Source organism: Macrosteles quadrilineatus, unplaced genomic scaffold, assembly GCF_028750875.1.
Source record: "Macrosteles quadrilineatus isolate MER2022 unplaced genomic scaffold, UCM_ALF_1.0 Scaffold_1__1_contigs__length_201487025, whole genome shotgun sequence".
In the NCBI taxonomy this organism is placed as follows: Eukaryota; Metazoa; Arthropoda; class Insecta; order Hemiptera; family Cicadellidae; genus Macrosteles; species Macrosteles quadrilineatus.
Window position 1 is genome coordinate 70,411,912 of NW_026542594.1, and position 11,724 is coordinate 70,423,635.

General features: G+C 46.9%; 2 protein-coding genes across 2 annotated transcripts; both read right to left on the reverse strand.

The window, feature by feature from the left end:
- Window positions 1–5,614: 5,614 nt before the first annotated feature.
- Window positions 5,615–6,937, reverse strand: LOC128997915 (uncharacterized protein F54H12.2-like). Its single transcript, XM_054423749.1, has one exon. The coding sequence runs from the start codon at window positions 6,935–6,937 to the stop codon at window positions 5,615–5,617; it is 1,323 nt and encodes a 440-aa protein (XP_054279724.1).
- A 1,660-nt stretch (window positions 6,938–8,597) lies between these two features.
- LOC128997924 (uncharacterized) lies at window positions 8,598–9,763 on the reverse strand. Its single transcript, XM_054423761.1, has 2 exons — window positions 9,168–9,763; window positions 8,598–9,105 (listed from the first exon to the last, which is right to left on the reverse strand). The coding sequence occupies exons 1-2, from the start codon at window positions 9,761–9,763 to the stop codon at window positions 8,598–8,600; spliced, it is 1,104 nt and encodes a 367-aa protein (XP_054279736.1).
- Window positions 9,764–11,724: the final 1,961 nt, after the last annotated feature.

An 11,724-nucleotide genomic window follows, 5' to 3' on the forward strand; every position in this document is an offset into this window, starting at 1 on the left:
TCAACGTGCTGAATGATCGGGATCAAAAATGCTTCATGTACGCCATTTTGTCCAAATTTATTCATAATCCCTATCGTCACCAGCTAAACGCCACGGACTTTTCACCCGAGTTCCGTGCGCGAATTGATTTAGATTTTTCCCAATTAACTTTTCCTGTACGGCTGGAGCAAATCCCGACATTTGAGAAGAGAAACGTTGGAGTAAGCGTAAACGTGTACGGATTGGATCGGGTCCGGACTACACGGAGAGACGGTCAATTAACATCAAAGTACGAATACATCGTATATCCACTCCGTGTAGTAGACCGAGAACTCGATGACCATTTCGACCTCTTGTACCTGCCAGATCATGAAACTACACATTATGCACTCATCAAAAACTTCGAGAGATTGGTCAGGAGCCAGATCACTCGACACCATGGTAGATTGTTCATTTGCAAGCGCTGTTTCGCTCATTTTGACAACACACCGACAGTTGACGGTAAACGGGGTGAGCAGCGACTTGCAGAACACAAGAAATATTGTTTAGACCATGCGCCGTTGCGCACCGATCTGGCTCCTAAGAAACACATTAAGTTTGATAGGTACGAGCGTACACAGCGACAAAGATTTACTATTTATGCCGACTTTGAGTGTGCGCTCGTACCATACGATCAAGAAGACGACCAACCTCTCACAGATCCACCGACAGTCCCCCCTCCGGATGAAGATCCAGCAACACAGCGAGGGGGAAAACCACATAAAAACAATAGACCGGATTCTGATCATGTCAGGACAAGGAAGGTTCACAGACCGTACGCGTACGCGTACTACGTTCGTGATAGCCACAGGTTAGGAGCCAATCAAGTAGACCGCGGTAACACGTTTTCGGAACTTCGTCTCTATAGGGGTGAGAACGCTGCACATCATTTTATGGAATCCATCAAGAAAGACGTCCGGCGTATAGGAGATGTTTTGTACAAAACACGCCGGACCGAACCACAATTAGATGCGCAGCAAGAAGCGGAGTTTCGTGCCGCCACCAGATGTCACATCTGTAAGAAACCATTCGTCGACGGTGACGGTGACGGCCGAAACGATCCAGCAGTTCGTGATCACCAACACTCACCCCCCTACACGTTTCGAGGTGCAGCACATCGGTCTTGCAATTTAAAATTCAAGGAGCAAGACACGATACATTGCTACTTCCACAATTTGAGCAATTATGATGCTCATTTTGTGGTAAGAGAGCTGGCCATAGACGGGGGTGACGTAAACGTACTCGCCAACACAGAAGAAAAATACATCTCCTTCAGTAAACGATTCGTACATGACGGTGCGAATCGTCACAACCGACTCACACTTAGATTTGTAGATTCTTATAGATTTTTGTCCCGAGCCTTGTCAAATTTAGTTTCCCTTATGCCAATAGAACATCTTAAAATCACAAAATCCTTTTTTCCTGCCGATGCTGACTTTGCATTAGTACATCGCAAAGGAGTTTTTCCATACGAGTACGTAACGTCACTCTCGGTATTGGACGAAAACGTGTTACCGCCACCAGAATCCTTCAGAGACAGCCTACGCAAGGAGGACGTAAAAGAAGAAGATTATGCTCACGCCCGACGCGTATGGTCACACTTCAATTGCACAACCCTCGGAGACTATGCCGACTTGTATTTGAAAACAGACGTGTTGCTGTTGGCGGACGTCTTCGAGGGCTTTCGGGACCAGTGTCTGGAACATTACGACCTCGATCCAGCCCACTGGTTGACCTTACCGTCGTACGCTTGGGACGTGATGCTTTTCAAAACTGACGTGACCCTGGATACCCTACAGGACGTAGATATGTACCTGTTCTTCGAGAAAGGGATCCGGGGTGGCTTGACCCAGTGCTCAACCCGACACGCTGTCGCCAATAATAAATACACCAACGCTACCACCGTCAACAATCCTTCAACATCAGCAGGTGGTAGCAGGAGTAGCAACAATAAGAGGCGAATTGAAAATGGCGTCAGCCGAGACGGTCGGTTCGCACCTTCGACTAGTGTTAGCGCCGTAGATAACAACAACCACATATATGGAGATTATATTATGTACTACGACGCGAACAACCTATACGGATGGGCCATGTCGCAGTCGCTCCCGTACAAAGATTTCGAGTGGCTGTCGCGTCAGGAAATAGACGAATTGGTTATCGAGGACATACCGGCAGACGGAGATGTAGGCTACGTCTTGGAGGTGGATTTGGAGTATCCACGCGATCCTCGACTCCATGACAAACACCGAGACCTACCGTTCTGTCCGGAACTGCGGAAAGCGCCTCGAGACCAATTGCCATATGCGGACGACGTCCTCCGCACATACAGCGTAGGCAAATCTGCTAAACTAATGGTCACCCTGTTTGATAAAGACGCATACGTAATCCATTATCGAGCACTTCAGCAGGCGATGGACAACGGATTGCGTGTGCGTCGGATACATCGTGTTCTGCGCTTCAAGCAGCGAAAGTGGCTACAACCGTACGTGGCGATGAATACCAGACTCAGGCAGCAGGCCAAGAACAAGTTCGAGGTGGAACTATTTAAGCTTATGGTCAACGCTGTCTATGGTATGAGCCTCCAGAATGTAAGAAAACATATTAACATAAAATTGGCTACAAACCCGAAAACGTACACCAAGTATGTGGCCAAGTCTAATTTCAGTGACCGGACGTGGTACAACAAAGACTTGGCCCTACTACACATGAAGAAAGTCCGCGTCATCTTGGACAAGCCGGTGTACGCGGGTATGTGCATTCTGGACCACAGTAAGACGTGGATGTACGGATTCCACTACCGTCTGCAAGAGCGGTATGGAATAGATCGGCTCAGACTTCTCTACATAGACACAGACGGGCTGATCTATTTAATCCGTACCGTAGACGTCTACGAGGACATGGTGAATCACCTGGACGACTTCGACACCAGCAACTATCCCCGGGACCATATCTGCTACGATCCAACCAACGCCCGGGTCCTGGGGAAATTCAAGGACGAAGCCAATGGGGTGATCATTAGTGAATTCATCGGCCTGATGGCGAAACTGTACTGCTTCATGTTCCTGCGGAGCGATAGCAGCGAAGACGGTGTCGGCGACGGTTTACCACCTGTGAAACGGGCCAAGGGGGTGAATCGCGCCGTAGTGGCCAAAGGCCTGACTGTAGACGATTACAGACGATGTCTACAGGAACAGCGGGTCTTGTACACGGATAACGATCGGTTTCAGTCCCGACACCACATAATATACTCCGTTGTGGTGTCGAAACGATCGATGGCGCCGTACGACGACAAACGTTATATCGAAGAGGACGGCGTCAATACGTTACCGTGGGGTCACTATAAAATTCCAGCGCACCGGGCAATGCTTTTGGCTCCAGAAGACAGCAACGGGAACTCCAGTAGATGCCACAGTCGTCGCAACATTGAATCGTCACCGTCAGCGACAATGGATGCGAGCGATAACGACGTTGACATCGAAGAAGTAGATTGAAGCAGTACAACAATAACATCTACATAGTGCGCGTGTTTGCGGTGCATAAGCCTCGGATCGTCGTCGTGGTGGTGATGGCAAAGACAATTGACGGACAACAACTAGTTAATTATATTAGGAACCAAATATACTAGGAATTAAATTTTATTAGGTAATAAATTCTAATTTATTTAGGAATCAATTAGTATTGAATTAGTAACAATTTTTAGTTACTAATTTCATTCAGATTTTATATTGAATAAAGTAATAAATTATTTTAACTGTGATATTAGATAAAAAAATTGTTTTATTTTAATATTTATTTATATAATGTTATTATAATAATAAAATATATAGTGAATTGTCACTAACTTGTTTTGATTTATATAGAGTCATAATGGTAAATAAAGCAAAACCAAATATTTTTCAATATAAACATGTGTTTTTATTTTTCCCAAATTTACTAATTCTAATGTACATTAAATAATTATAAATATATATTTTTTTTGCAAAAATTCAATTCGATATTTATACAATTCAAATAGAAAAATAACTCTGGTAAGTGTATGGTATGGTCAGTGGTGATAAAGCATATGGAAGAGTCTTCGGACCAGGAAGTCGTTGTTGGCTGCATCGGTGGGTGTGATGACAGAAGAGGTGTCACCGTTGAACAGCTGTACAAAATCGTTCATTGTCTTGTCGTACATTATGCGACAGTACAGGTAAGTTAGACAGTAGTGTCCACACACGGAAGTGTCGTGGCGTTGGAGTTGGTACTTGTTCGAGACGTAACGACGAGAATTTCGTCTGAGAAACTGTTGGTATTCGGCCAAAAACGGTTGACGGCCGAAACTGTCGAAATATTCTATATGCGTAGCTTCACTGTCCATGTAGAAGGCCACCCAATGTTCCCCGCTTTCCGTGTGCGGCATTGTGTTGACTACTATGGCCGTCGAAGGTTCGATACGTGTTGGCAGGAGGTCTGACGCGTACACTCCTGTGTTCGCTATTTTCTCGCGTGGTAGTTGAGACAAATATTTCGTGATGTCGGTAGTATTCATAATCATTTAATTATTATAATTCTTCGTAGTCGTAGCCGTCTCCTTCTTCGTATTTGTTGTCCTCGTTCTCTTCTTCTTCTTCTTCTTCTTCTTCGGAAATGGTATCGAGACCGCTGATACCACTGCTGTTGATCGATGTAGTCGTCACTGTCATCGATGCTTGGGTTATCAGTGACGGTGATGATGCAGCCGCAGCTGTTGATATACCGTTGTCAACTTCGTCATTGTAGCAAGTCCTAAACTGTTGTCTACTACAAAGGTAGCACGACGACAAACCGCAGTGTGCGTTCTCTTTTGTGGCAGCGGAAGTAAGCAGTAACCAACCGCGTAAGAGAGTGCAGTTAGACAGTGAACAACGGTGTTTTGCGCTCTTGTGTTGACCGCATCGCAACACGTTGGCAGACAGTAGATTACCGACCGAAGCCAGTGATCCACAACCCATATCGCTCAAGTCCACCACAACCGTAGTCGAGGTGGTAGCAGCAGCAGCAGCAGCTATCTCGTTGGTCCATCTGTCGTACTTGTTATTCTGTGCGAAGATCTGCCCGATAGTCATACCGTCCGACGCGGTGACGATTAAATTCTTGACTACATATTCTTTCTTTTCCACTCCTTTCACATAGACGACGCTGCGACGTGAGAGACATGTGCGCAGTTTATCAATCAACACGTAGTAGGGCACGTCACCACGATTCCAGTCGAGTCCGTGACAGTGTTTGGTCAACCAGTAGGACTCTCTGAGTTTATCTGCGGACAGTGAATCACGATCGAACGGCGCACGTGCTACGTGATGTAGTAACAAAGTACCGGTTGACACGTCGACCACACTGGCCTCTTTCACTATGAATTCGTTGTTGTTGTCCTTGAAACATTGTAAGTCCAAAACAACTGCTGTAGATTCCTGTTTATAATTATGTTTTGGTGTTTGTGTCTGCTGGCGCGACGGAGCGTGACGGTAACAACGATCCATCACGGTCGAATGTCGATGTTAGACTGAGCTGAGTGGCGGTGACGTAGGCATGAGCTGCGGATGCTCGTGTATTTTTGTTTTATTTGTTGTTGTTTTTATCCACTAAAATCCACGGACACGTTGCGGTGTCGATCCACTTCGATGACGTTGTCTAATTCGGCGTACACTATACAGTTGACGGACGCGGCCAACGCTTCTTTGAATTGCAGTTCGATGCGTAAATTACCGTTACGCACCAGGTTCCAGTGACTTGATTCACCGGCCGACATGTCCGGCGTCAAGTCGAACGCCATCAAGCAGTAGCCATTCGGATACTCCGTTCTGTCGATCTCGTTGCCCTTGTCGGCGAACTGTATTCCGGTGCCGGTGAACAACGTATGATATGCGAGAGCGTACAGTTTTGAGTCGCCCGTGAAGGCAGGTGTCAACGCCTTACAGGGCACTTGTTCACCGTCGATGTAAAGAGCGAAATAGTTCAAATTGAAATGTTGAAAATTGAACGGGTTCTTCTTGAAATCGCCGTTGAACGCCACGTTGTCCACCAGTCCTACGATGATACGTTTCGGCAACTGTCCCAGGAACACGCTGTCCAACGTCTTGCCCAGGATACCACTCGGCAGCGTGATGGATTTCACATCCACGCGTGTAATCGGATACTTGGCCGTGCCACTCTCCAGCGTCTTGCTGTGCGCCACCAACACGCCGGGATTGATCTTACAACGACGGACGCACAGTTTCGCCTCTCGAATGTGCACCTTGCAATCCGTCGCAGTTTTTGACATGACGGCAAACGAGTTTCTCGATCTGACGAGACGCAATCGCATTTCGACACCGTTCAACATAAACTTGTCTTGATTGCACAAATCCAGATGTAAATTGCCCACCATGTCGACGTATGTGCTCTTCTTGACGAATCCTCGTCGCTTGACCAGTCCGTCGTTGGCAATGTCGCAATCGTCCATTTTGTCGGCTTTGTCTTCGTAGAACAGCGTAGTCGTGAGATGTGACTTTTTCGCACTACCACCGTAGTTCAGTAGGTTTTCCAAATAGGCACGATACGCGTACGTATTGTTTTGCGGTGACACCAGTTTGTGATTGACGAACAGATCCACTTGACTGAACAGTGAGTGCAGCCAATTGTTTACCGGACCAATTTCTTCCACTAACGCCTCTTCCACTTTTGTGCCGTCGCCTTTCACTATTGTCGCCTCGACGTGTAACAGTGTTTGCGTCAAGTCCGTGTATTCTTCTCCGTTAGCCGGTATGACGAACTCTATAGGCGAATCGTCTGTCAAAGACGAGATAGGCTTGTACTGAATCCACTTACCGTTCTCTATACTAGTCTGAGTGGGTGGTAACGAGAATAAATCCAATTCGGTTTTCACACATTCGCACGATTTCTGATGGATGAACGACATGTTGTTGTTGTAGAAAAATTTTATCACGTCTAATTGAATATATCTATTGTCGGTAATCCTCCTCGTGCTCTCGTTCTTTTCGTAGATCGAATCTTTTTAGACCTGCTCCTGCGCGTCGTCCTCCTCTTACTGCCTGTTGTAGAACGTCGAGTTTTCGTTCTTTTAATCCTTTTGGTCGTAGTTCTGCGCCGTTTATTCGTTTTCTTATGCTGTCTCTTGGTGGCGGTAGAATATTTTCTCATGCTCCTCTTCCTCCTCCGTTTAGTGGCGGTAGCAGTGGACGTCCGTACTCTTAGAAGTGTCGCCAACGACTGTGGCGTGACGCGACGTATTCGTCTTTTCTTATACACCGCGCCACCGCCACTCAATACACGTTCTACTTTGTCATCAGCTCTGCGTTTCAGCGAGCCGGTAAATTCTTTGAGACGAGCAGCAGCCACGTACTTGGGATGTTGCGTACCACCGGCGGACACCAAGTCACCCAAGAATCCGACTCCCGAACGTAACGCCTCCTTGCCGACAGTGGTCGCGCCGGACTTCAGTAACGGTGCCACAGAACGTACGAGTCCGGCGAGAAAACTGCCGATACCGTGTCCACGCTGGAATGCCGCACCTCTGTACACGGACGACACGCCATGTCCCGACTGTTGCAACTGTCGCCGGTAGTATGCCAAATACGGATCGTTCGTATTCATCGTTGCTGCTGCTGCTGCCACTGATGTTTATGCTATCGTCGTCGTCGTCGTCGTCGTCGTCGTCGTCGTCGTCGTCGTCGTCGTCGTCTTCGTCGTCGTCGTCGTCTATTTAAGCTGTCGCGAGCGATCGGCGCAGGTGTAGCTTCATGCACGTAGTCCCGAAGTGGAATGGCAGTCGATCACCCGTGCTGCCCCTTAAGTCGATTTCCACGTTCTCGAACGCACTCTTGATGACGGGCACGTAGTGTGGATCCGTGAAATGAACGGTCTTGTGTGCGCCGTACACGTAGTTTGACGTATCGATGTTGACGATCTTCAATAACGGCGCCACCGTATCGCCAACCAATTGTGGCTCGACCAAATCGCAATACACGTACATGTCACCCGGCAGTCCGGCTTGTATGTTGGCCGGCAGTTTTGCTTTCTTGTTGCTCTTCAAGTCCGTCTCGGCGGGATCAAACCCCATCTGCAGCGCGAGACCTGTGCTCAATTCCATTTGTACCACGTGACTGCGGATCGCTATATCCACCACTTTGGTGTTTCTGTCGTAGACGAACGTGGCGTAAAACTGTAAGCTTTCCATAGTGTTTATCACACGTATCAGTTCTTCGATATCTTTGTAGTTGCCGGGCTCAACGTTGAGAATTTTCACCTTGACTTTGTTGGTTTTGTCGGAACCACCGGTGGCTATGTCGCTGAGACCTTCGTAGTAGATGAATATCTTCGCGTCTTTGCCCACCGTCAGAAACGAACAGGGATAATGCGCTTCGACCAGTGCCACTTCCCATTCACCGTCCGTCAGATGTATCGACGTGGGCAGTTGAGTGATATAATCGGCCACAGTGTTGTTCGGATAGTAGTTCATCGAACTGTTACTGGGCAGTGTCAAATAGAACTGACTGTGTTTGCTCATTTTTTTTTTATTATAATTATTATTATTTATTTTTTTTTTGCTGATGCGTGCCTTATAATTGTTTAACTTCCGACGCCGGTATCCAAGAGTTAAACTCGTTACCGTAACCTATCCACTTGACGAGGTAACGCTTACTGCGACCGACACCTTTGGTGTCAAGTATTTTATCGATTTCGTACAGACGGTCCGGTGGCAGAGTGATCTTCTGCAATTCTTCTTCGTAGAAACGACCGATCAATGGTGATCCATTCAAATCACGCAACAAGTACAACGGCAACGGATGATGGCCGTATTCGCGGTCCACGACAAACACTTCTTTACTCCAGTTCGTCTCGTATCCTTTGGTGAACGTACCTTTTTCCTTAGCGATGCGCACCGTGTCACCCGCTATGAATTTCGCCTTTCTACGCTTAGGCAATTTAGTCTTGATGCCGCTGCCGCTGCCACTGCCACTGCTGTACATGTTCTTCCACACTCTATAAACGATTCTCTTATCTTCTTTCTTCACGTCTATCGGCCGTAAGCCTCTGCCACCGTCAGTGCCCAAACTTCTGTGTGCACTGCGAATTAGGCGTTCACCAGTTTTTGTAACACGTTGATGTAACGGTGCGTGTTTTTTTACGTGAGATAGCGCCACATGCGTGATTTCAAAGTGCGATTGACACGTTCAACGACCGCCGATTTCACGTCGGGGTTCTGTGTCGTGACGTATCTGACATTGTATTTTCTGAACAATTGTTTCACCTTGGCGCCGGTGAATTCCGTACCCTTGTCCGTCTGCAGACATCTCGGAGGTGTGACGGTGTTTTTTTTAAATATGTTCTCGAACGCGTTGGCCACTTCTGCGCCGCTCTTAGTTTTCAACGGCACCACGTACAATCTTTTACTGAACACGTCTATCGCCGTCAACAGATAATTGATTCCGTCGTTGAACGCACTCAGACCGCGCATGTCATTCAAATCTGCTTGCCACAATTCGTCCGGACCGAATACAACGTAACGGTTGCGTGCGAATCGTTTACGCACCGGCTTGTGCAATGTGTAAGTGTCTTGTGTTCGTAACCAGTCCAACACCACTTTTCGTGTTGTCTTCTTCTTCTTCCTCTTCTTTTCCTTGTTATTGTTTTTCTTCTCAATCCCGTCACGAATCGCTCGCACTAGAGGTGTGACGCCACCGTATGATGCCGGATCTTCGGGATCGTAGTACAATCGTTCCATGATTTATTTATCCGCACTATGGTGAAAACGGTTCCCACCTGTCCAACGGTGAAAGTGATTGATCTCTATCTTGCTGTTGTTGTGTTCGTTGTCTTCGATGAGCCGCCAACGAGGGTAACGGTGACGTAGGTGATAGCGTCCGCTGCTGATTAACGTAAGCAGAACGTAAACGATCGCGCATAGGTGTTCTCGGTGCCGACGATATGATCGGACTACTTGTCGCAGCCGACGCCACGTCACCACGTAACGATCTGTATCCCGCACCCAGATACTGTAACGCCGTTGAATTGTTTATATACTCCTTGGGCACATTCATGTCGCGTAACGCGTTCATGACTTCGTACCAACCGGCGGGCATGTAATCCACCATACGGACTCTCACTATGCAGTGTAATATGTCCACGATGTTCGAATCGGGAATTTTTTCATTTCGCACATACACCGCAAAGTCCTTATCCCAATTTATCACACTACCTTCGCGGACGATGAATCGTAACAGATTACGCACATCCGGCTTGTACGTTTTAGAAAAAGTGTCCACTATCTCCTCCACTGTACCGGGTGGCGGCGACGACGCTGATGCTGCTTGCAGTAATGATGCTGCTGATGATGATGATGATGTTGACGTCTCTATGATGGGAATACTGATCGGTTGTCTATTGACAGAGGCAAAATGAAAAAATCTTTGCAACACCTGTTGATATTGCTTCCATTTTTCGTAATCGCTCAAAGTTTTATCCGTCAATATGCGATGCATTTCATTGTCGATACTGTTGCCTCTGTCATCTCCGAATCGATTCGATGACGACTTTATATTATCATTGTTGTTGTTTTTGTTGTTGTTGTTGTTGTTGTTGTCACCACTGTTTCGTAACCGCTCGATCAACTCTTGCGGTACGACGACCATTTTCTTCGCGTACTCCATTATTATTGTGGGATGGATTTATGAAGTATGGCTTGTAGTACGGTGCTCAACAGTATGGGCAGTAGGAAACCGCCTCCTTTCTGTACTAGATATTGGCGTTTCTTAGCCCAAGTCTCACCTCTTTTTACCAATCGTCTGAGATTCGTTTTATACTTGTTCAATTGTCTCTTGCGTTTGTCAGACACCGATACGTTACCGCGTAACAGGTTGTATGCGCACTCGCACACCGACCGTATACGACTGATGTCGCACACCTTTAACAGCGCTTTACGTTCCTTCGGTGTAGCGTGTACGAGTGCCGACAGTAGAGCCGCGTCTTTCCTCACACACTGCGACATGACGACTGATACTTACCCGATGTGGATGTGTTCTATTTATTATAAATGTGGCCCCTGCTAGTACTAATCTTCGGTAGGTATACAGAATTAATCGGATCGTCCGGAAAGATAGTCGAACGAATGCGCATCTCATCCGGTGTAGATTGTTTTAAGTCTATCAGCAGATATGCGTGTGGATCGCGTGTAGCGTCCGCGTATGCTTCCTCTATAAATTTAGTATTATCCGGATAGATTTGACGAGCTAAATGTTTTATCTGAGCCCGATCTCTAGGGTTCTTAAAACACACTATGTAAGGAGCATTAAGGGAAATATCTCTCTGACCGCGACCTTGATGAAACAGATTCTGCGTTATAAAGAAAACACTCAAGCTTTTGTGATGTGATCCTTTAGTAAACAGATCCACCACACTGCTGTCTGTTTCACGCATCATATCGTCCACGATGATCAAATTAGGTACACTTCCGTCGAAATCGTTCATGTCTGGCAGACTGTTTCTGTACTGGACAATACCTCCTCTGCCTCTGCTGCCACTGCTACTGCTCTGTTGGACAATATCATTCGAGTGCGGATGATGCCAATATATGTTAGCAAAATCCGTATCACAAATTTCATTTGAGTGATCTATGAATCGCATGACGAATTGTGATTTACCAGAGCCCGAAGGGCCGGCTACTATGGCCGAAAACGGATGTTTCCA